Consider the following 24,458-nt stretch of genomic DNA (forward strand, 5'->3'; position numbering starts at 1 on the left):
CATACATTTTAGAGCTGTTTGAGACAGTGGTGAGCCTTAACTATAGTTCTGCAGGGTGGGGTGCCTCTAAGTATAAATGCCATCTTTCTTTTAGTAGGATTATCCATCACAGGCATGCTTACAGGAGTTTCATCCCTTTCAATCTGGCAAGCTGCAGTCAATTGCTGTTTTGGCCTTTTAATTGGCTCTTTCTTCCACTTCTTAAAAACACACACAGAGCAGAAGGCAAATGCAGCTGTAACTTTCTTAATCTTGCCCTAGGGTGGAGTCACACATCTAGGGAGGTTGATTCAGAGGTTGTGTGTACTGTCAGGGAGCCCCATTTACATGCCTATTTACATGCCCTTCACCTCATTTTGCTGCTGCATTGGGGCGTTTTGAATTAACTTCAGCTCCCAGTTCTGTGAGCCAGAGCTGAGGTTTGCTGGCTGACAAGTCAGAGAAATCAAATTTCTTGGCCAGAATTGGCATTGGTTTGTTTTCAGTTCATGCCCATCAGAATTTTTGCACTTGCAGATATCCATCCTGGGATTACAGCTGGGGACAGCCCTTGTTGACAAATACAATTTCAGAATACTTCTCCCTTAAGATAATGATAACTGCTGCTTTTCTGTCTCAGGAGCTCTTACTGCTAACTTGACTGCTCCTGACCAGTCTTCCTGCTGTCTCTCTAGGAGGGAAAATGCCTGGTTTTCAAAAAAATATATCCTTTTACCCCTAGCCTTGCAAAGAGACAGTCAGTAGATTTGTTCTGATTAAGGTGTCTGGAAAACATGATAATCAAAGAGAGGAGACCTGAACCTGCCAGCACTAGAACAAAAGCAGTTAAGAGTTTCCCACTGGTGGTTTCAGATCTCCCTGAAAAAAATTCCTCACATTTTTTGCTTCTGATCCAGCAGCTTGAGGAGAGGGAAAAAACCCATTACAATACAGCCCTCTGTTTTAATCAAACACCTGTTCCTTTGTTCTTCATTTGATTTGCTCAAATTCCCCATATAAAGCTTGTGAAGAAGGATTGCCATCTCCTGGGCAAGGCACACTAAGACAGTTTCTGCATTCACTCAGAAGTCAGATCACTCTCTGCAGGGCACATTGACCTCATATCCTTTTCTGCCATGCATAAAAATAGTAGACACATGGCACACAGACTTTGCCTCCTTGTTTAAATCTGTAATGTGACACTCCCAAAGGCAATGTGATTAAGCAGGCTGGAGCAATTCCACTACCCTGAGCTTTTGCTTGGGATAACCCTCTGGGTGCTTAATGGTATTTAGAAAGGACTGAATATTTACTTTTTTTCTTAAACAAAAGCCATTTGTTGCTCTGGGTGTCATGAAGGAATCTGATTTTTCATTGCCTCTGTCTTAAAATAAGATCTGTTTTAGAAGTCAGGATGCAGGGAGTGTTTTACAGCTGAAATGAGTGGTCAGTTTTAAATGGTTAAACTTGTGACAGTTTCCTACACACAGGAGCCACACATGGGCAGAACCAGCATTCAAGACTTTTGCTCTTTGAAGTATATCCTGTATTTGTAACATGGAGAAGAGTGACTCAAGCTGTGACCCTTCTGTTGATGAGTGCCTCAGTGTTCCTCTCAAGGCTGAAGGCAAATGTCAGCAAAGTTCAGTCCCTGTGCTAACGGTGTGGATCAGCAGTGCTGGTTTGCTCCCACTGACATTAAGTGCTGGTCCAGCCATTTCTCCCCCTTTTCTCTAGAGGTGTTAGCTCAGTCCTGTCAGTGTGTGTTAACAAATAGGATATGCCTTTTCTATTTCTGCCATCATCTCAGCTTCCTGTATATAGCTTCTGTTCTAAATGCTGTACAAGAAAAAATTAGGGTTTTTGTTTTATGTTGGGACTTAGTATATTACTTTCTCAGGATGTTGGTTCACCACAGTTTTTTCCTATTCAGGTCTCAATAGCAATCCCCTAGTCCTGGAGTAGTTACTTTTTAGAAGTTTCCAGACCTCTTCTAGGAGCAGCTTTTCCTAAAAAACATAGTATGTGCTGTGATATCAAGAATTCAGAAGCTACACAGTTTCTAAATGCTCCAAAGTTTGTGAGGGCATGTAAACCTTAATGTGGATGTAAACCAGCACAGTAATGTACTGAAATTGTGTTAATTTAATGAAATGTTAAGTGCTACTAAGTGGTCAGATACTTACTGAAATTCTCACAGGCAGTCCTTCTTTCCTTTATAACACATTTTCAGTAAATAATAACTTTCAGGTTAAAATTGAAGTGGGCAGTTCCTGGTTTGTGGAGGCCTTCTTGCAATGATGAATGGTCCACTCAAATAATTGTGGGAATGCTGGTTGAAAGGGGCCTCTGGAAACCATCTAGCCAAGTCTCCCACTTGGAGCAAGGCTGTTGCTAGTTCTCACTCTGGTTAGCATGGCTTTGTTGAGTCTTAAAAGCCTTCATAGAGTGAGAGAACCCTCATAGACTCTATGGGCAAGTTCTTCCAGTGCTGTACTGACTCCTCCAGTGTACCACCTGAACCTCCCCAGCCACAAGCTAAGGACATTTTTGCCTGAAATATCTGGTTCCACTGAGGAACGTGTCACTGTTGTCTTTAAACTCTCTTTTGAGCATTTTAAGGCTGCTGATGGATGACACCTTAGCCCAGCCACAGTGCTGTCTGCCTGTGGTCACACAGAAGTGTAGCAAGTATATCCGCTCTGTGTGAAAATCTCCAGAATAAGGCAGAGTGGTTCATCAGCAGTAAGATGCCTCACCTGGACCTCCACCCCAGCCTGCTTTCCTGCTAGGAGAAGGGAGCAAGTGGAGAAGACCACTGCCATGAGTGGTGGTAGCCCAGTGTCACGTGCAGGTGCACAGTAGCCATCTGGAGGGTTGGCTGGAGGTTTGACTGTGATGGGTGAAGATTCCCGTTAGGGTAGATAGCAGAAGGCTGGCAGCTCTCACGTTCTTATCTGGTATTCCTGATGTCTGTTACCTGCTGTAATCAAAGTGGAACAAAGCCTGGAAGTGCAGCTGCCTTGAGACTGTGCGTGATGGGTGCCTCTTGAGGAAAGGAGTCAGTAGGTGAAACTGTCTCTCCATGTCCGTGTCACGAAGGGCTGTGTGTCTGTGCTTCCCCCCTGCAGCGTTCCAACCCCCATGCTGCCTACCCCAACCCCGGACCAAGCACATCGCAGCCCCAGAGCAGCATGGGCTACTCAGCTACCTCGCAGCAGCCGCCGCAGTACTCACACCAGACGCACCGGTACTGAGCCGCACCCGCTGCCGCCAGGAGCCCGCCTTGGGCCGCAGAATGTACTGTACAACCACATCTCCCACCGTCCCGCCACGGCGCTGGGGATCCCACCTTGTACCTGGTCTTGGGCTTAGACTTGAAAAGGAAGTGCTAGCACGGTTTGTGTTGTGGATATGCTACTTCTGTAGTTTACTTGACATGGTTCAGACTGAGCGATGCATTTTTTTCAGTGACAGTCTGTAGCAGGTGAAGCTGTGAAATGTGCTAGGGGCAAGCATTTTTGTTGTCGTATGTGGTGAATTCTCTTGATGTAACAACTTCATCTGACCGGTAGTACGCGACATCTTTGAACTGGTACTTGAAGCATACAGTATATGTTACCATGGCAAAAAAGCAAACTAACCGTAACTCTCAGACAGTTTTGATAGACATTTATTTTTAGTGACTTTTGTGGGTTGGTTCATTTTTCAGCTAGATCGATGTTTTATGACCGACATGATTGCTACGATGAGATTTTTTTAAGAACATGGAAGCGTTTGCATTTTTTCCCAGCAATTACAAGCATCCCAAAGATTTATTTCCAACATAAGTTTTTGTTTTTGTTTTGAAATCTATGACTTGACTGGTATTAAAGCTGCTATTTGATAGTTAAATAAGTATGTTGTCATTGATATAAACATGTTTGGTTCAGCAAACAAACTAAAATGATTGTCATAGACAGTGTTTTATTTTTTTCCTGTTGGTGTTAATGATTTGTGAGCATGCTTTGGGATTAAAAAAGCATGAATGATATTTCCTAAAAAGGTGCGGCATCCATTCAGATATTTTGTCATGATTTTTGACAACCAGCTTGGTGTAGTGGGTTTTAAATTTTGTTCAGTTTGTTTGTTTTTTTTTAAAATGTTCGCACGTTGTTTAGGGGTGCCATTCCTACTGCAGAGGAACAAGATGTTAGGAGAGCCTTAGAATTTATGAGGAAAAACTTACATACAATGTACTGTATCAAACTATTTTACATGAATGACACAAGTATTCTGAGTAAAAAAAAATCAAACATTGTTAAAACAAGGTGTTATGTAATAAATTTATTTTTCATAAATCTGCATTTTGACCTTTGCCTGTATTCCTTTTCATCATTGAAAACCCCCTGCTCCCCCATTCATACATCTATATCAGGTTGTTTCTGAGAAATAGCATTCAGCAGGAATTTTTCTTGCAAGGCAGGCTTGCATTAACTGGTGAGAAGGATAATTTTTCTTTTAAATGGCAGGAAAAAAAGGGCATTACTCCTGTTCTGTTCATGTAGCTGATGAGCTGGAGATACTCTAAAAGTGGGTTTATTACTAGTGACATTTCCTAGATCAGACAGTTCCTTATCGTCTACAAAATCCAGAAGCATTCCTGTCTGGATGTTCTTCTGAGGTTTCTGTAGCTCATTCTCATTTTGGTAGGTAATACCACACCATGATTTTGACATAAATATATGCAATACACGCAGGATATTTTTCTGCAGGTGCTTCATGTAGAGTGAATATCAACTGGTGTGATTCATTTCCATGCACTGAGATGCCAGTGGGGGGCAAAACAAAACCCAAATCGTTAGTCTGCCTGAAAGGCAAACCATGTTTGAAGTGAAGATTAAACTGCCTGACTGGATGGACTACAGGCTCAAGTATTCAGAAGGCTTAAAACTAAAGAAGAAAATCTGAGTGCAGAATTTATGCTGCTTTTGTGATACTGTATGATGCTCTCTTAATTTTGACATAAAAGGTGTCAAAATTTGTCTTTCCTTTGTTTCTGAAACACATTAATGTATATGTGGGAGTGCATTGAACTTTTTGGTTTGCTTTTCAAGTGAAAGCATTTTCAGTTTTTATTCTTAATTTATATATATAGGCTTTAAGTTTGCCTGTTCAGTATTGTCCAGGCTGTTCCCAAATACTCAAATGGTGCCAAGAGTAACTTTTTTTTTTTTTGCTAAAATGCTGTTGGCCCAGATTTTTGTTTCCTATTGATGTATATTCATATTAATGCATAATAGATAATATTATTAATGTAATAGCAGACTTTATTTGATACCACTATATTGTGATGTCTGCAGTTGAAAAGTACCAGGCCTGCTTCAGTTTCATTTTTGCAATAGGAAATGCATCCAGTTGACAAAAGGTGCTCTTGCCATTAGTTTATGCTTGAATTTAATTTTCTTATTAAGAATGTATTTGAGATAAAGATACAGCTTATCAAATAATTATAATAAAACTAAATTGTATTCTGCATTTAGTTTTGAATAGCCTGCTACTCTCAATTTCATTCACTTGTGTTCTCATTTTTAGTAGATATATTGCAGATTACATGAACAAACGGGGAAGTAAAATCCTAATACTTGACTTGTACTGATGTCTCTGTCATCTGGTCATTTGTTAGGAGGTCCTTGAGATTTTTTTCTCTAGGACTTTGGAAAGAAAAGGTTTTTCAATGCTTGGTAAAACCTCTGGTACCTCAAAGACAGAGTATGATTCTGTATTGCAGATAAGGTCAATCACATCATATTCATGATAATTTTAAGGGATCTTCTGCATCAAATAAGCTTTTTAATACTACCTTTAGGAATACTGAGGGCAAGGCTCTAAATTGCTTTCCTGAACTGTATAAAAACATTAATCCTGTTGTTATGCTCTTGCTGGGGCTTTTACATGAGGGTTACAGAGAGGGGAGGAGAAGAAACCCTTTTGAGAAGGGTTTAATAGAAGAGTTACAAATTCCTGTGAGGAGATGGCAGCAGCCAGCCTGCCAGCCGTGCCTCTTTCCTCACATGGCTCAGCTTTTGTTACTGGATTCAAGAACTTCAAAGCTTTTCCTTACTCACCAACAATTATCTGGACCTATCTGAGTGCATTTTAAAATAGCTGGAGTCTGGGAGCCTGTCTTTGTTGCTGTGATTAAAGGACAAATTGTTTTGCTAGAGTAGGCTTATGTTGAAAATGGGCTACAAGCTTAGCTTGATTGTGAGGATAAATGTGCCATTGCACCTTAACCTTGGCACTCTCAGCAAGCCTGGCCTGTGGCAGCTCTGCATTTATCATACCAAATAAAGACCCAGCTACTTTTAGAAGAAATAAATAACTTTTGCACTGATCCCTTTTGAAGAGGGTTTCAGCATTAGTGGTGGGAGGAGCAGTCCCACTTTCCTAGAAGGAAGAACTAGAAGATTGATTTTGTCCTGTTCTTTCCTGTTCATATATATATATGTAAATAGCAAAATAGTGCACTCACTGAGTTGCCCATGGCAGTGCCCAAGCAATCCCCAGTTGAGGGGTGGGCCAGTGTTCAGGTTTCCTTTTAGCTTTTTTTTAGGGGAGGTTTAGGCTGGATATTAGGAAAAGATTCTTCATCCAGTGGACAGTGGAACAGGTTTTCCAGAGAAATGGCCATGGCACTAAGCCTGCCAGAGCTCAAGGACTTGGATAATGCTCTCAGTTATGTTCTGTGGTTTTTGGGGTTGTTCTGTACAGGGCCAGGAGTTGGGCTTTGATGATCCTTGTGAGTCCCTTCCAACTCAGGATATGCTATGATTCCTTTATTCTGAAGCCACTGCTGGGCACACCCTCTTCTGGCTTCACTGAAAGGCCACCAGTGATCTCTGCCTTTCATGCCTGGTGCCTGTTGATCATTTTATGGGCATGATTAGGCACTTTGGCTGCCACCAAGTGGGGTAATGGAGCCTGCAGGATCTCATAGGACTTACTGTGTGTCAACAAGAAAAGACACATAGTTTTCTTGGAGCCAGGGGTGAAGTTGCAGACCTGCTATTTGGAGTAAATATTGTTGCCGTGGCTAAGAAGAGCCTCGTTTCTGTAGAAAGAATGAGTAATGTGGTGCTCCCTTCATCATATTTTAGTTCCTCCCCTGAGTAGAGCAGCCATTTTTTGTTGAGTAGGGAAGCCATCCCAGCATCTTCCTTCAGGCTGAGCGGTGACAGTGCTTCAGGCTGCCAGTTCTGAGAGAGTTTAATATCCAGCTTCCCTGGAGACCAAGGTAGATGAGCCTAAATCAGTGTAATTTGCTTGTCACAGCTATGGATAAAGAACACTCTGTGAAATAATTTGTCAGACATCTGAATGATGGGATGTACAAACTGTACTCCAACAGTAGGATAGGGAGAGAAAAGGTGCTTACCCTTTGAAAGCAAAACAGAAACACAGCTGCTGCTGTTTCCACCAGGTCTCTTGGGATAAGTTCCTCTCCTCAAGGATTTCAGGCAGCCTTTATCTTGGTGGTTGGCTTCAGTGATGGCAGGAGCAGTCTCCAGAGGACTGTCTGTACTGGCAGGGATCCTGTGCTGGAGAACTGGGCACTGGCACTGATGTTAATGAAGCCATTGCCCTGGGGTGATACACGCCAGCTCCAGCCCAGGATGGGAATCTGGATGAGCTCCATCACTGCTCTGAAAGCTCCCATGTCACAAGATGTTGAAAAACACTTTTCAGCCTGCCAGGATTAGGGTGCCTTTCCTTGGCTCTCAAGGAGTTTAATTATCCCTGAATTTAACTATCCCTTCTCATTTCTGGACCTACCTAAGTGGACTGGGTAGTGCCCTGGGCCAGGGCAGGTGGTGGAAGGGTGGGTGCAGGGGTGCTTGTTACTTCAGCTGCTCAGCACACCTTGGCACATAGCCCTGAGCCCACAGAGCCACCAAGGACAGCCTTTACTACATGTGCTTTTGGGAAGTGTTTCCATTTGCTCAGCCGGGGATGTGGGAAGGCTGCCATATCCTTGGAGCAAGGCTTTGTTTAATGTTTGTGGAACTGTGAACTTGCACAGTGTGTCACCCAGAGCGGGCGAAGCATAGCTGCCTCTGCCGCCCCATTAGGTACAGACAGAATGCAGCATCTGAGGGAGGTGAAGTAGAGATTTGTGTACAGACAGTGCTTACAGGAGGGCTGAGACAGAGCTGAAAAGCCCTTGAGCAGATGCTTATAGAAGGCCCATGATTACACTGAGAAGGCCCAGAGGTATTGTCTTGTCCTGAGATTAAAGAGCACCTGTCTTTCATGGGAGCTTGTTCCTTCTCTGACCCACTGTCCCAAAATCTGACCATGTCCTGTATTGGTTTATGCAGGGTTACCTTTAGTATTTGGCTGGCCAGGCTTGCTAAGAGCTGCTCTTATTGATCACCTTTTAAAATAAAAATTCTGTTTCTGTTTCTAGTGTTTCTCAGGTATACTCAGGGAAGTGAGTTCCCTTTGTGAAGTTCCTACATTAGCCAAGCTCCACCTGAGTGAGTTTGTGTCCTTAACTGGGCAGGGGAGACAGTAGGATAGTGTTTGGCATTCTTCACAACTGCTTCAGCCATGTGCTCCTGTAGATCAGAATGTGGAGATAACTCAGCAAACTGTGGAGAAGGATTCTTTGGGGATAAATCCTGCATTTGGGTGCCAGCAATGATCCTTACGGGAAGGGGGGGGTTGTTTTGAGGTGTGCTCAGCTCAATGCATACAGCTCATACACAGCTTGGGCACTCCTGATGTCCTCTGCACCTGCTTTGCTCTGGTGCTCTGCCCCACCTTGCTTTCAGACCAAGAAAAGGTGAAAGGAATGTGATGTCCCAGCCCAGGAAATCCCTGTATAAACTCCTAAAATACATTCCACTGCCACCAGCCACGCAGGTATACAATACAGCTGCGTAATTTTCTTGCACACCAGACAGAACCAGCTGGTTTGAAAATCCCCTCAGTGTCTTTGGAGGCCTTGCTGGGAGAGCCCTGCGGGGACTTGTGACACAGGGCAGCCTGTGGCTTCTGAGTGATGGGCAGACAATGCTCAGGACTGACAAGCAGCTGCTTGATCAGATCTCATCCAGCCCCCACTCCATGGGTGAAGAGGTGAGGCTGTCATTTGCCATCACACGCTTCTCCAGCTCCCCAGGAGGAGGAGGAGAAGGGAGGCTCAGGCAGTGCTGTGCGGATCTGAGGGGAGGAGGGAAGGTGGCGGCCGTGGGTGCCATGCTGGTCAGTCAGACTGGCTGGTCTGGTGCCCTGGGCTCAGCAGGACATCAATGGCCTGAGATGCTGTGAGGACCCACAGAAGGGACATTTCTTCCTCTGCTGGAAAACCTCCTTTTGTCCGACTGAAAAGTTGCAGAGCAGGTGGATGCTTGAAGGCAGATCTAATGGGCTGTGGGAGGAGCCCAGCTCCCGTCCTGCAGCTGCCTTACTCAACACCCAGTTCCTCACGGTGCTTCCAGTGTCTGCTGGGATCTGCAATCCTGTGTCCAGCCCACAAAGCATCAATGAGTGCAGCATCCCAAGTGTGTGGACAGTGAGACAGTCATGGGGTAAGTTGGTGACACAGGTGCCAAACCACTGCTCTAATGAACCACACACTGGGTTGTGTTTACAGGAGGTTTTTGTTTCCACCAGGAAAGAATGCAGGGAAAATAGATCAACATAAAACATTATCATGAAAGCTTGTCTGCCACACTTTTCTATCTGATGGGTTTTTTGTTTTTTTAAATAGATAATAAAAAGTATGAAATCCAGTTCACTGGGAACAAGAAGGAATGGTGTCTCAGAGTTTTGTGTTTTAATGGAGTAACCTATGCTGCACCATGTGGTGTCCATAAACCAGCAACATGCACATGCCTCAAAGGAATGAGGAAAAGCCAAGCTGGAATCTGGATTTGGAGGACAAAGTGGGTGTTACAAGCCTGCAGTTTGAACAAAAGGCCACAAAAGGGGAGCTGCTCCTGGTTTGGTTCCAGCACACTGTACACCCGTGCCCAGGGGCAGTGACCGATCCCACTGTGCAGGCAGCCCAGGCGTGCTGCAGCCACAGGCGCTGCTCCTGGGGTCAGTCCTGCAGAGTGCAGGGCCACAGGCAGCAGAAGGGGGTGCAGCTTTTGTTTCCTCTACCTTTCTTTACAGAACATTGCAAAATGGGGCAGAGAAGTTCAAGTGTCCTCCCCAGAGGACACTGGAATATAGAGATGTCATCACTGTTATTGAATCTGCAGGTTATTCCTTAATAAAAGGTACTTCCAGAGAAAAGAGTTAAACATCCACACTTAAGGCCATTTTCACTGGGTGGAACCTCATTAATGGATTGTAAAAATTACTTTCCTTGACAGCAGCACCTTAAACAGTAGTATATAAACAGGGTAGTTTATGCTCCACGAGGTTACAAATACATCTTTGCTGATCGTTGTGTAATTCTTAGTAATGCCAGGAAATAAGATCTTGATTATGCTAGTTATTTGTAAAATGTTAATATCCAAGACCAATAGTAATTAATTAATATTAATTTCTTCTGGATTAATATTCAGAACAAAATCCTGTGCATAAGGAGCAATGATGCAGAACATGGCCTGTCCTGAGAGGTTATTGATCTTCACAGTGATGTATCAGGGCAGATTATTGTATATATGTTATTTTTTTTCCATTGGTATTTTAGTTAGTCTTCTGATCTGAAAATCTTACTGCATCAATGGCTTGCAGCAGATGCAGTTGGGGATCAGGATCTCCCAGATAAAGCACCACACACCCCCTCAGGCTTCCAAGTCACACAGGGAGGGGAAGAAAATCCTCTCAAAACCTGAGACACATCAAACCACTGAGCAGGGAAGGTTATACATGGATTTACCAGGGACTCCGAAAATACCAAAGCTGAGGCCACGGTAAAAGAAGTTAAAAGTTGTGCCAGAATGAAACCTACCTGGACAGAAAAGCAAACCAATATTTTGAGGTATTTTGGAGGGGTATGAATGCAAGGGTGCTGCAGGGCGAGCAGGCAGTGACGTGGTTTGGGGCTGGGCAGTACCAGGACCTGGGGCAGTACCAGGACCTGCTGTTCCCCCCCATGCCAGGGGCTGAGCCCACAGCTGAGTCCCCTTTGCATTCCCAGATGGCATCAACATTTCCTAGTGCTGCTCCTGCCCAAATCAAGCTCCCCTCACTCCCAAAATATCCCTCTCGAGCTGGTGCCTGGCAGGGGCCCACTGGGGAGTGAGCCCAGGGAGGGCACTGTCCCTGCTGTGCCAGGGGCTGGGCAGAGGTGGGTGCCAGGGCCGGGTGGTTGCCAGCGCTCATGTCCACTTAGTGCCACACTGCATGGAAGAGAATCTGATACAAATCAGAGCAAATGCAGCTCTCAAGCTCTTACTGATCAAGCCTCACACAGAGGGTGCTATTTCTAATAAATATTTTAGGCAGTAAAACATCCTTCACAGAGAGCTGCTACATTCCTGTTGTGTGTCTTCTTGCTGGGAGAAGCCTGCCTTAGCTGCTTCAAATATTCAAATGCTTGATATATAGTTACTGTTTTATGGAAAAATGCCTCTGGGTGAGATGTGTTTAATAGAGAGAGGCTAATATGTGAGTGATTTATCTCATTTTGCCAAGTTCATGCCTATAATTCAATAACCCCATGAGCTACACTTAACTGTATTCAATAAAGATGATCTAGAGGAGATGTTCGTGCAGGTGAAGGATTCAAGAACTGGAGGAAAGGTTGTTATAAATAACTGGGTTTGAAGTAAACAGGGAGCTCAGGCAGAACTCTTCCCTAGGATAAATGTCTTGAGCATCATTAAACCAGTACAAATGGCTCTGTGAGCTGCAAAGATTTCTTCCTCTGAAAGGAAAAAGCTGTGAGAGAGACTTTCATTAGGGAGAAAATGGCACCCTGTGCTCCGGCCATGACCCAAATCCTGCAGCAATCCTTCGCGAGCTGTCATCGTGGGGAGCATCCCCAGCAGAGCGTGCCGGCTCCTCTGGCAATGAGGCAGTGTTACCAAGGGCACAGGAAGGTGCTTTTACAAGCAGACAGAGGAAAGAGGTGTGACAGCCCAGGGCTTTATTCTCCATCTGCTTTAGAAAACCTTCAGACACGTACCTGGGTGTGCAAAGTGCTTTATAGACAGCGCTGCCTGCAAACTCTGACAGCATGACAAGGAAATGCAGACTCTAAAAGCTGTTCAGGGCTGTAATTGCCCAGTTTGATTGTAAAACTAAAGTAAACAGCACTGGCAGCAGAGTCACCCTAATGCAGACCTGAAGCACTTCTAAGTTAGGTCTAAAAATATCTTGTATGCTCCTAAGTTACTGGCTCAATGGAGAAGAAAAGGGCACTGAGAAGTAAAGGCATCACAGCACTGGCAGTGACTGCACAAGGCTGTGGGGTGAGGTGTGAGTGCTGTCCCTTGCCCAGCCGTGTGGCCAGCATCACATCCAGCACTGGTGGCTAGCTGAGTGCAGCTGCAGGTGCCAGCCTGGGCCAGGAATGGGCTCTCAGCCTCTGCCCCACAGCCCAGTGCGACAGCCCACCCCACACAGCCAGTTCCTGGTTAAAGGTGTAGAGCAGTTGCAATAGCAGGGAAAAGGGAGTGGTTTCCAGCCAAAAAGATGATAGAAGAGGCCTGGGGACAGCAAATAGGCCATAGCCATTCATTGCCTTTTCCCAGCCAACACCTTGGAGGCATGGAGCAGCTTGGAGGCAGGAGGCAGCAGCTTCAAACAGAGAGGTGCTTTCACACTGCATGTCATTACACAGTGGGGCTCTGCCATGGGAGCCTGCCAGTGCCAGCCACAGCTTCAAAACATGGCAGGAAAAAGTCATGAAAGGAAAATCATTTAAACTCTATTGCCTATAGAGATAGTAACTCTGGCCCAGGAGGTTGCATGGGTGGGGAGGAGAGGCTGGGAAGGTGCTGGAGTGGGTTCACCCTGTCCTCACCCTCCTCTCATGGCATCTGTGGCTGGTAGGGACAAGCTGTGGGGTCAGATGGACATTTGATGTGACCAAGGGTGGCTACTCCTCTATGACAAGCAGTCTCACACAGTAGGGGCAGCTGTCCCTGAGCCACCACATGAAGGTCACTCTGTGGCTGCAGCCTGGCAAATGTGCTCTGCTCAGCCCCCTCAGTCCTCAGTGTGGCCACTCGCCCAGCACAGCTGGAGCCTTTTGATATGGGATGCCTTTGCCTGATCATTGCCTGACAGTCAAGGCCCGAAATCTTAAAAATTTTGGAAATCATCAGCCTTGGAACAAAGTGAGGGAGAAGAGACACTGAGCTGGCAGGGTTAGAGGAGGAGATGAGAGAGCAAAGGTGCCAGAACCCCTGGGGCACTGGCTGCTGCGATCACAGCTCCTGGTGCAGGTACCACCAATAGTGTGGGCATTGCTGAAGGGAGTGGGAAGGGCCTAGGGAGCTGTGGAATTGTTGGCAGAGACAGAAAGGAGAGCAGATGGAGGAAAGGACAAACATGAGCAGTGGGAGCACCCCAATCTGTGCAGCCCACCATGGTACACATGCTACTAGCTCCTGGTTTTGACTTCTCTTCCCAATAATTATTGGATTGGAATAAACAAACCAGCTCTTACCCCCTGCAGAGTCTCTGGTGTTTCTGATGCCCACAGTCCTCTTCAAAGACCCAGCAGGCAGAGCAGAAAAGGAGCTACAGATCTTGTTTCTATCCTGACACATCATTGCCACAGATGGGGCTGGCAGTAGCAGCCTGGGCTGAGGCACAGCCAGCTGCTCAGCCTGTCTGGGATGGAGCTTGGGATGACAGGAGCACTGGAAGGGATTTTCCAAAGCATGTGTCACAAAGCTGACAGTTTTTTGTTTTCCCGCTACTTTCAGAAGAGACTTTGCTTGGCATGAGCTCATCTGTTTGTCTGGTTTGGCAGGGGCAGCCAAAGCACTCAGCCTGTGTGGGCTGCACGCAGCCTCACAGCACCTCTCCTGGTCCTTGCCAGGGCCAAAGGAGATGCCTGGCCCTGGCATCCCACACCCCTTTCCAGCCTCTCCAATGGGCCAAGTGCCTCAGCAGGAAGCCTAAATATACTCAGGTTTGTGGGGTGCAAGTTTGGAGGGACATAGTGCTTTAACAGCACTACAGCTACATCCAAGGAAACAAGCCTGACTGAGCCTTGAGTCCAGGACAACCTCCAAGGGTTTCTTTAGGTCAGTCACTCTTGTGCCTTTCCAAATGTTCAGGAAAGGTCATTTTTTCCAGCTGATTCAAACAAAGACTAATGCTGATGTTTTCCTAAAAGCTTTCCAAATAGATTTTTGAGCAAAGCTATACAGGCCAGGAGTGGGAGTAACAGAGATGTGCAAAAGGCTCGGGAGAGAAGAAAAACTCTTCTGGGTTGCATTTGTTCCTCAGTCTTTCCATAAAGTAGCTAATTGGGCTTTTATTTTTTGTTTTTGGTTATTCATATGTTTGTAGCTGCCATTTATGTAAAACACCCTGCTAAAATTTATCCCAGTTTTCTTTTCACTCAAAAGCCACAGAAATTTGATGTATTATATCAGGCACTGATCTGCCACCTCAGTGATCTCCCCCCTTCACATACTTTGCAGTTCTCTGTTTGGCATCTCTGTTTGCTGTGTTGCTTGCACACACTGGAACTATTTTGCATCCCATCTGCCTATAGCAGTGGTACCCTGGTCACCTGCACCAGCATCCATGCAGGGAAAAGTCTGGGGTAATCTGAAAGAGACAGTAAAAATAGCAAATCCCTCTCTCTCTCTCTCTCTGGATCTGAATAAACCAGCCCTTATAAATATGCAGAGTAATAAAACCCTTAATGCAGTGTGATTAAAAAGTTACGGTTCCCCCAGCAACCCTCGCGCGTGCCGAGGCTCCGAGATGGCTTTGCTGGGAAATTAATGCCTCCGTCTGCCTCCCTGCGCCGCACCAGGGCCAGGGTTGCCATGGGAATGGGAGGTCAGGCTCTGCCTGGTGGGAATGCTGAGAAACTCTCAGCTCCCCTGCCCTGCCCTGCTCTCCCGTGCTTGGTGACTGGCAGTGCCTCCTGCAGCATCCTGCTCCCAGCACCTGAGAGCAGCTTCCTGGCCCCCAGTCCAGGCACAGAGTTCCCCCCAGCTGGCATCTCTGTTTCAAACCCCTTTTTCTTATCTCTCCCTCAGCACTCAGTGCTTCCCAAAACGGGCTCTTTTTGTTTTGGTTTCTTTCAGTCCTCAGTCCCCAGTGAGGCTTGTCACTGCCAGCAGTCTTCTCCTTAATCAGCTCTGGGTCAGTCCTCTCAGCTCTCTCTCTCCTTCTTGCTTTTCCCTGTACACCCTTACTGGGAGCACAGGCACCTGCTGAGCCCTTTTAGATGAGGGCTCAGCAAATCATTTGTGCAAAATATATTGGATTAATGTCCTGAATACTCTGGGTGGGTGATCCCGTGCCCCTTGTTTGCTCAGGGAAATGGGTGAATCTAGTCCACAACCAGCATTGGTCTCCAAGCCTGTCAAACACCGGAACAATGAAATATGAGGTTTGGGTTTTGGAGGGGAGCCCTGGAAGTAACGCAGGTAAGGAACCCTGTGGGCAGGAGCAAATCCAAAATGACAATAAGGTATGAATTCTGTGAGAGGCATCAGCCCTTGGGAGCTCTCAGCCAGGATTTATGACAAACATCAGGATTTTAATGAAGACAGAGTGTCTTTCTCCCAGATTCCCTCCTGCTCAGGCAGGAATTGCCGGGCTGGATGCGGGAGCTCCCTGCTGCAGTTTTATGGCCAGTTACACAGGAGAGTGGGCAGCTGATGGCAATGGCCCCTCAGCCTTCCCAATTATGACTCTCTGAATTTCCAGCTGCTCGTTCCCTTGTAGTCAGTGTCATTTGCACAGAATGGAATATCACCTAGTTGGTGGCCGGGAGCAATGCCATGTGGCTGCCAGTGCTGGGAGAGGCAGCTTGCCACTGGCAGCCCCCAGCCTGGTGCACGCAGCTTCCATCACTGCAGCTCCTAAAAGCTCCCTTGGGAGGAGTTGGTCACGCAAAGAAATCTGAATAATCCAAACGCTCCCTCCAGGTGTGACAGAGAGCTCCCACACACCTGTGCTCTGGGAGCATGAATGAGATACTGGCTGTGAACAAAATGCTTGGTGATTTTCACTAATCTCTTTGCAGGTATTTCTCTTCCCTCTCCATCACCATCTCCCCTAGCAGCAGAAATCCTTCTTGCTCTTCTTTCCCCCCCCCACACTTTCCCTGCTAAATTACGACTTCAGTAGGATGTGTTTACCTCTGCTTGCTCGACCATGACTATCCATTAAATTCCATATTGTCTGTTTTATTTTCATCCATTTTATCAGTAGGTAGCATTACTCAGAGACTGTTACTCCAGAATAGCAAATAAACACTCAGATTTTCTTTTCCTTTTTCCCTGTAATTTCAGTGTAATTAGAGATGTACCCTATTAAGCCAAAATAGACAAGATGTTAATGAGAAATCGTGTTTTAACTCCACACGAAGGGCAGGCAGGGTTGCAAGGGATCTTTCTCCTGCAGAATACATGCTGCAGTGAATGCTGACCTTTTACTGAGCAAGACTGGGAGCCTGGAGGAATTACTGAAAATGAGGATCCAGGATTTGCAGATTTCCATCTCCTCCTTTTTGGCTTGGTTTTGTGGGGATCAACAGGTCTCTGGGTCCAGAGATTTCACTTAGAGAGCAACATGACTGGTGCAGAAGCACTGCCCAGGTGTGGTGTCTCCTGGCAGAGCTAGAGGGAAGGTGCCTGGGCAGTTTGGAAGTGAGTTATTCCCCCCCCCCCCCACACTCCCTGTGTTAATGGGATGTTGGAAGCTAGGCTGCTGTTGCTAGTCTGTAAATTCATGCCATTACATGAGAACTGCAGCTTTCACTTTTTTGCAAAAAGTGGGAAAACTTGTAAGTAGAAGACCTCAGCGTTTTGGAATTCACCTTGAGATTCATTATCTTTATTGCTGATTTGTTGAGCAAGGAGCCTTCACACTGTTAAGAATGTACCCAACAAAAGGAACAGCACTTAAGCACTTGGCCACTCTTCAGGATTGTGAAGGGATGAGCATAGCCAAAATATATACCCAGGTTCAACTTTTTTCAGCTTTTCTCGTTAACTCCTGCTGCAGTGCATCAAGATGATTTAATCCAGGGGCAAAATAGGCAGACAAGGACTGGGCCCAGGAGCAGCCTGTGAAATCCAGCCCCAGCCACCAACCCCTGGATAGCTCTCAGATCCATCTCAAAGGATGAGCACCTGGCTGTAAGGTGTAATTAATAAGTGTCAGATTAGCTGAGCTCTGGGAGATGCTGTTGGGATGTGGGAAGCAGAGAGGAGCTCTGTGGAGGGTCAGTGTCTCTGGCACAGGCTGTGCCCACATCGTGAGCTCCTGGCAGCTGTGTGTGACACCTATGTGTGGCACCTGCCCCTGCACTGCTGCTGAGCACTGTGCATGAACTACATTTGTGAGTGCTGCTTGTGTCAATGGGACACAGTCTGGCTTTAAAGTAATCAGTCAGACCTGTAGAGGTCTATGAAAATCATGGAGTGTGAAGAGCAAATGGGACAGCTTAGTTTTTGAATTAATGTAACCATATTCACTGTAAATTCTTATTCATCTCAGTTGGTTTTTCTCTCTAAATATTCATCATGAAGTGAGCTCTCCTCAGTTGCCCTGAGCTCCGCAAACAATGCACTGTCACCTGAACAATTTGCATTCCTCTTTGAAGGCTGGTGCATGGACATAGCAGTAACTGTTCCATGAAGGTTTCCCATTTATCAGATTGGTGATGGAAACCAGGATCAGCCTCTGTGCCTGACTGGTCTGGGGCTGCTGTGCTGGAGGCTCTGGGCTCGCACCTCCAGGGCACCTGGGCAGCCGAGAGTTTTGGGGAAGGGGCTGGGCACAGGCAGGAGCTTCCCTCCAGGGCTGCGGGAGGAGGCCCTGGAGCCGCTTTCCCGGCCGGCAGGGAGCTGCTGTGCTTCCCGGACAGACAGCGACAGAGGCCTCTCCACGGGGCAGCACCGCACTGCCCGGCCGGCCGGCCCTGCCCCAGCCTTCCTGGCACTCCCTGCAGCTGCAGGGATGGTTTTGGCAGGCTTTGTTGACTTCTTCCCCGCGCAGGCATCAGGCGGAGACGCCAAGGTCTGCCTTGGTGCTCACAGCAGGGCCGCTAGCTGGGGCCGTGAGCCGGGGCTGACAGCCGGGACTGAGGGCACAGCGCCTTCCCCAGCTCCTGCCCACAGCCACAGCCCCCGCTCCAGAGAGAGCCTCGCAGGCCCTGCCAGGCAGAGCAGCTCTGCCAACAAGAAATACACAGAATTTGTGAGAGTTTGGGTGGGCTGGTGAGGGTGATGCCCCCAGCCTCATGCTAGGCGAGTGCTCACCTGTGCGATGACAGACAGAACTGTGCCACTCCCTCACCTTGCAGAGGGACCTTGTGCCCCAGAACAGCCTTCGGGAAAAGGAAGAATTTTTTTTTACATTTGGTGTGGAAAGGACTGTCTGGGAGCTCTGCATCACTGGCTCCAGTCCTGAGCAGCTGCGGGAGATCACCGCCTCCCATTTCCCTCAGAGACTGATCATCCTCATCATCGCCTTTCTGCCCTCGTTCTCCTCCCCAGCAGCTATCCCCTCTTCCATCTCTCAGCCCATGCCCATGTCAGATCCCTCTTGCTGTGGATTTGCTGCCCCGCCTGCCCGCTCCAGCGAGCCCCGGGGAGCTGGGAGAGGCGCACCCGAGTGTAGTACGGGATCGCACCGTAAGAGGGAGATGATTCCCTGTGGATTTCCTGGGGGACCTGGAGCCCTGTCCTGACTGGTGGGTGCCAGTGGAAAAGGTGGGCTGTGGTGGGCACAGAGCTCTGGCAGAGAGAAGAAGAAGGGGCTATCTCAAGATCCCTCACCTTGGGAGTGTGGTGTCCTTTCAATGGGTTTATGCCAGGAGGTTGTCAATAGGTCTTGGGAAGGCTGCTATACCTGAAGGATAATTTCAGTGATTCCAGTGCGTTGCAACAAAAAAATGGCTGCAATGTCTTCCACCCAAAATGTTTTAAAAATTATTCACTGTAAAGTCAGTTTCTAACAGCCTCACAGAAGAAAAATATTAATTTTGTTTCAAAACCAGCCTTCCTCCTTCAAGAGAAGGAACTTCTTTTCCCAAGGTCTGAAGTGCAAATTTAGACCTTTTGAACCATGCTTTTTGAACTTCAACAAAAGAAAACAGATCAACCAAAACATATGTACCAGTGCCAGTATCTTGCATTATCACCCTGGCTGCCTGGAAAACAGCACCACATTCCTCGGTGTTCATTTCTGGAAGAGATCTGAATTCAGGGACAAGGTGTGAGACATTTTGAAAAGTCTTCATTAAAGTGTTGAGATATTTCCCACTCCCTCCTCCTCTTCCCATCACACCTTTTTTTCCCCCCTTTCTTCTCTCCAAGCCTTGTCACAGGAGGTTAAGAAGCAGAATTACATTAACTGCCTCTTTCTTCCAATCCACAACAACCTCCCGAGTGGCAGACACTGTTTTTGCCAAGACTGGTTGAAGCTGGAAAGGGCCTGAACTTTGTCAAGCTCAGAAGTTCCTGTGATGGCCCAAGAACAGACTGAAGTGTCCAACACACAGCAGCCTGCTCTTCTCCTCCTGTGCCCTCGTGCTTCCAGCAAATGTTTTCAAGCCACAAAAAATCTTGCCTGAGGCTGGCTCTTGGCTCCATGGAATGTGCATGGCCTCCCAAGGCATTGGGGAGAAGGCAAAGAGGAGGAGAGCAGCCTGCTATGAGAGGCTACGGTGGAATCCCCTCAGCATCTTTGCTGAGCCAAAGGTTTTGGGCTGCCAGGCTTTTGAGGGAAGCAGATGGGAAGCAGGGACTCAAGAGGTGCCAGAGAAAGTCAATGGGCAGGCAGCAAGCAAGAAAGTCTCTTGCCAGGGTAAAGCTGTGGGATGATGTTCAGCAGGAGGGATGGGAGCTTTGGTCTCCCCCACATTCCCCTCCCAAGAACCTTGTGTCCGTAGGCTGTGTCCTGCTGCATGCAGCAGGTCCTGCACAGTGAGAGATCAGGAGGTGAGAATGTTGCAGCCCTCCAGTTGAACATGGAGCACTGGCAGGAGAGGGAAGGATCCCCTCTCCAGACCTCAGAGGGCATCACATCGAAGCACAAAGTGGAGATTGCTGCACCATAGCTGGTAGCAGATTTGCTCAGGGGGATGAAGATAAACTCATAGATTTCTTGCCTTCCCGGTTGGCCAGGAAGTCAGAGTTGTGAGCACTGGTTCTCTAGAGCTAAAAGCCATAAGCACCAAGGCAGCTCCATTTCTAGTTTGCTGCTTGAGAAAGTGGCTGGGAGAGCAGCCTACCAGAAAGCTTCCCAAAAGGTAGGATCGCCCTCTTCCTCTAGTGAGCACCTGCCTAGTTCAGAACTGCTTTATGTTAGACATGTTGCCAAAGGACAATTACTTTTCTGAAGAGCTTGTGTAAATATCTTCTTCTGCTTTCTTCTTTTATTAATTTTTGCATTTCTTTCTAGGGTACCTTCTGAAAGAAAATGAACAAAAAACAAAACAAAACCAAAAAAACCAACAAACCAAAAAAACCCCAAACCTTGAAACAAGCAATCAAAAAACCCCAACCAACAACAAAACCCAAGAAACCAAAACCAAGCTACCCTAAACATCATCCTGTGAAATTCTGTACAAATATCAAAAGAAGAGTTGCTCCCTATGCTAAGGTGCTGCAGTCAGTGTACATGAAAGCAACAACCACAGGGATGTGTCCAAGGGGCTCACTGAAGAGCCAGGAGAATGTGGGACATGACTAAGGCTATTTGGGCAGTGCCAGATTTTGTTTCCAGAAACACATGGTTCCTGCTTTGCCTTTTTGAGAAAGTTGAATGATTTTGATGGAGGACAAGAGGGTGATTGAGCCTTTGGTGCAGGCAGGCAGAGCACTCACACAGATCTCCTCTATCTCTGAGAAAGAAGAAGGAGGACCTCCACGATACCCACACAGATTGAAAAAAAATCCAAAACCAACACCCAAAAACCCCATCAAAATTCAACCTCATTGCTTTTGGACAGTGAACTTCTTATTAGATGCACATTAATTTTCAGTGATGTTTTGAGCTCAAAGAAATTAATTTTCTTTTTATGAAAATATTTTCCTTGTAACTCCAGAGGACTATCCATTGAAGTATCTCTTTTCTAAGAAAAAAATAGGATTGGGTGACAAATGTCTACAATGTCAGAAATAAAAGAGAAAGAGAAATCAATACTTTCTCACCAAACTATAGTTTTCAAATTGAATTCCCCTTCCCAGCTGTACCCTTGACCCAGTTAAGGAATGATGGGAGGTGCTCAATAGTCTATCAGCTGGACTGAGGCTCTGGTGACCCTGGGATTCATCACATGTCCATGAGAAAACAGTCAGCTCTGCACTTACTTGAGATCAAATAAGTTCTTTAAGAGGGCTTAAATCCATCCTCACCTCATCTGCCACTGCCACCCTTCCAGGCTCTCCTTTAATGTCCTGGTCAGACTTCATCGACCCGGCTTTGGGGCTGCTGCTCAGGAAGAACAAAGTATATCACCTTCAGGGAGGGAAAAGGCTCCTTTGCCAAGCTTCAGAATTTGACAATTCAGAGTTTGACTGCCTGAAGCTCCCCTAAATTATAGAGAAGGATCCTGGGAAGAGTGTTCAAAGTCCGTGGGAAACTCCATGGAGCTGATCAGGAGATTCACTTTCTCTAAAGCTCACTTGCGGTCCAAACCAGAACAATGATGTGGACACATCCTTTGCAGCTGCCAACCATCTAACACATCTAAGCTAATGTTCACTTTAAGAGAAGTAAAATTGTCCCCAAAAGCCAGAGACTGCCTTGACTACGAGGGCAGACCAGGCACCTTGCTCGCAGGCAGATCCTTGTGGAACACTCAGATATTCCTCCACCATCCTGCACACCCCAGCACACTCTGTGTCCCTGCACACAGCTGGGCCCAGCTGTGCTTTCAGCTCTGCCTTTTGTGCTCCCACAGCTTTTGCTCAGAGCACACCACAGCTGTGTGTCTGCAGGGATGCAAGATCTGAGTCAAGCATGCTCTTCAGTCCTCCAAATGCACCACTCTGTGCCTGTGCAAGGCCACTGGACTCCTTCCAAATGAGCTGAGCTCCCTGGGATGGAGAAAAGTCCCCATGGGCCTGTTTTGCCATACAGCTATTTCACTCTGTTTATGTGCTGGCTGTCCATCTGCAAATGCAATGCGGAACTGGCCCCTCAAAGAGAGTTTGAGTCAGTGGTTGAAACGTTCTTACTTAAATGAGCTTGTAGACAAAGACAAACAAAAGAGACTCTCTGGAGTCCATTAATTAACAGCATTATGTCATCTACAAGACTGCAGTAGGTAAGTACTGTCCAAGTGTTCTCAGCATTTCAGCGTCAGAGCACTGTAGTTCTGCATTGGTTAGGAAAAAGCCGACTTTCCAGGGTTGTTCTCTGTTAATAAGGCTTCTGCTACTGCACAAATTTGGGTGATCTAATTATGCACGCCTTTTGTTTGAAAGTTTATGTAACTAGCAAGTCAGAGCTTCTTTTCAGAGTCTTTGAATGGTATCTCTTCAAGAGGTCAAGGGAGGAAATGTGAGATAATTGAGCAAAAAACAAATCAGAATCAGCTGCTTTCAAGTGTATCCAGGGGTTACAGTGGCTTCAGCCTGATTTGGGAACCAAGGAATTTCTCAGTAGACAGAAATTGATGTAGTAAAAGAGACAAAGATACAGGAGGGAGCTTATGAATAAAAACAATAGATGCTGCAGAGTGGCTGCTGATAATATCTTTGCAGAATTAGGACTTTATCATTCCTGGTGCTCAAAGCTCATTTGCTGTTTTTTGTTTGGCTTTTTGTGATTTTTGTTTGTTTGGTTTGGTTTTTTGGGGTTTTTCATGTTCATTTGTTTTGTTTTGCTTTGGTTGTTTTTTTTTTTTTTTGTTGGAAAAGGTTTTCTGTGTATTTTTTTTCTCTTAAAGTTACAGCTTTGCTGCTGAAGTGAGCTTTCTGGTATCCCTCTAGCTCCATCAAGGAATATAACATAACATACAGCCCATGTAGCCTCTTCCTTTAGCTAACATGGGGGTAAACATGTGAGTGCTTTTCAATTGTGGTTGTAGTGCTCAAACTAGGAGCTGGGAGGGAATTTCACAGCCATTAGCCAGCCCACTGAAACCAAAGCAGTAAAACTTACCCAAGCACTCACAGCCTGTAATTCTCCAAGTGGCATGTTATCCAAGGGAATTTATATACATTTACCAGGAAGGTGTCAGTCAGGAAATTTATCATATCTCTTAAACCCAGCCTTTTCAAAACACAATTATTCCTCTCTGTCTGCTCTGCAGAGAACTGGAGTGCAGTAGGATGGTGCTGCATGAGCTCACCATTGCTGCAACAATGCTCTGCTCCCTTCTGTCTCCTCTCTGTCCTCCCTGAGCATGGATTGTCCCCATCCTTCTTTCTGCAGGCTCCATCCCTCCCCTGTGCCCCTGCCAGAGCCCATTAACTCCAGTGGGTCAGCAGGAAAACATTCCCTGCTTGCTTTGTCTGTGAAGACTGACTTTAGGGCCTGGAAAATGGCGAGCCAAGGCCTGAATGTCTGACCCATTTCACACTGTCATTTTCAGCCAAAGTGACCTAGAGATTTCACCCTGGGGTGATAGCCAAAGCTGATCCATGTTTATTCAACTGGCTTAATTCTCCTCCCTCGTGAAACTTTCTAGCCACGGCCCAGTGATATTATTTGGGTTACTTCATGCTCTCAGAGGAAAACAAGGCCTTCAGAAACTCTGTTGTGCTGATTGTGACATTTGCTGGAGGGAGAGGGATGGAAATAAGGAAATATATAAATGGGCATCTGGGCTGCAAGTAGACAGCAAAATACATGAGTTTCACCATTTTTTCCCTTGTGATCAGTTACAGGACATAAGATGTTATAGCAATGTATTACATTATTTGGTCTGGACACCAGGGAAAAGACACTCTGTAGGTATTTCAGGTAGTCCTTAGCCTGACTCCTAAATATCCTCCTCAGCATGTTCTTCTAACATCTGACTCCAGTCCTAAGGTCTATAAACCAGCTCAACCCTGGGGAAGTGGTTTCTGCTTCTGGACTGCAGAGGTTGACAGCAGGATGGTGGGATGGTGCCTCCAGCCCTTTCATCTGAGAGCAGAGATAAGTTTTAGGGAAGAGAGCGTAAGCAAACAGACACATCGCATTGCAGGGCTGAGATTAAAACTGTATTTATGCTTTGCTGACAAATCATCTAACAGAAACCTGAACTTATCTCTTGCTGGGTAAATGGGGCTTTGTCTTGCCAGCAGTGTCTGTGTTTACTCTTGGGTTGGGCTCAGAGGGGCCTGATGAGGGTGAGGTGCCAATCTGCAGGTATCACAAACACTTGA

At 46.5% G+C, this 24,458-nt stretch overlaps 1 protein-coding gene across 4 annotated transcripts in view; it reads left to right on the forward strand.

Moving 5' to 3' along the window:
- The window catches only part of CDK8 (cyclin dependent kinase 8), a 74,918-nt gene extending 65,160 nt beyond the window's left edge, over positions 1 to 9,758 (forward strand). For all 4 annotated transcript variants that reach the window (XM_074535264.1, XM_074535262.1, XM_074535263.1 and 1 more), the window contains one exon: positions 3,111 to 9,758. In XM_074535264.1, coding sequence (XP_074391365.1) covers positions 3,111 to 3,236 — 126 coding nt within the window. In that variant the 3' untranslated portion in view covers positions 3,237 to 9,758. The remainder of the gene's footprint in view (positions 1 to 3,110) is intronic.
- Positions 9,759 to 24,458: the final 14,700 nt, after the last annotated feature.

The sequence above is a fragment of the Zonotrichia albicollis genome, chromosome 2 (genome assembly GCF_047830755.1).
Source record: "Zonotrichia albicollis isolate bZonAlb1 chromosome 2, bZonAlb1.hap1, whole genome shotgun sequence".
NCBI classification, from domain to species: domain Eukaryota; kingdom Metazoa; phylum Chordata; class Aves; order Passeriformes; family Passerellidae; genus Zonotrichia; species Zonotrichia albicollis.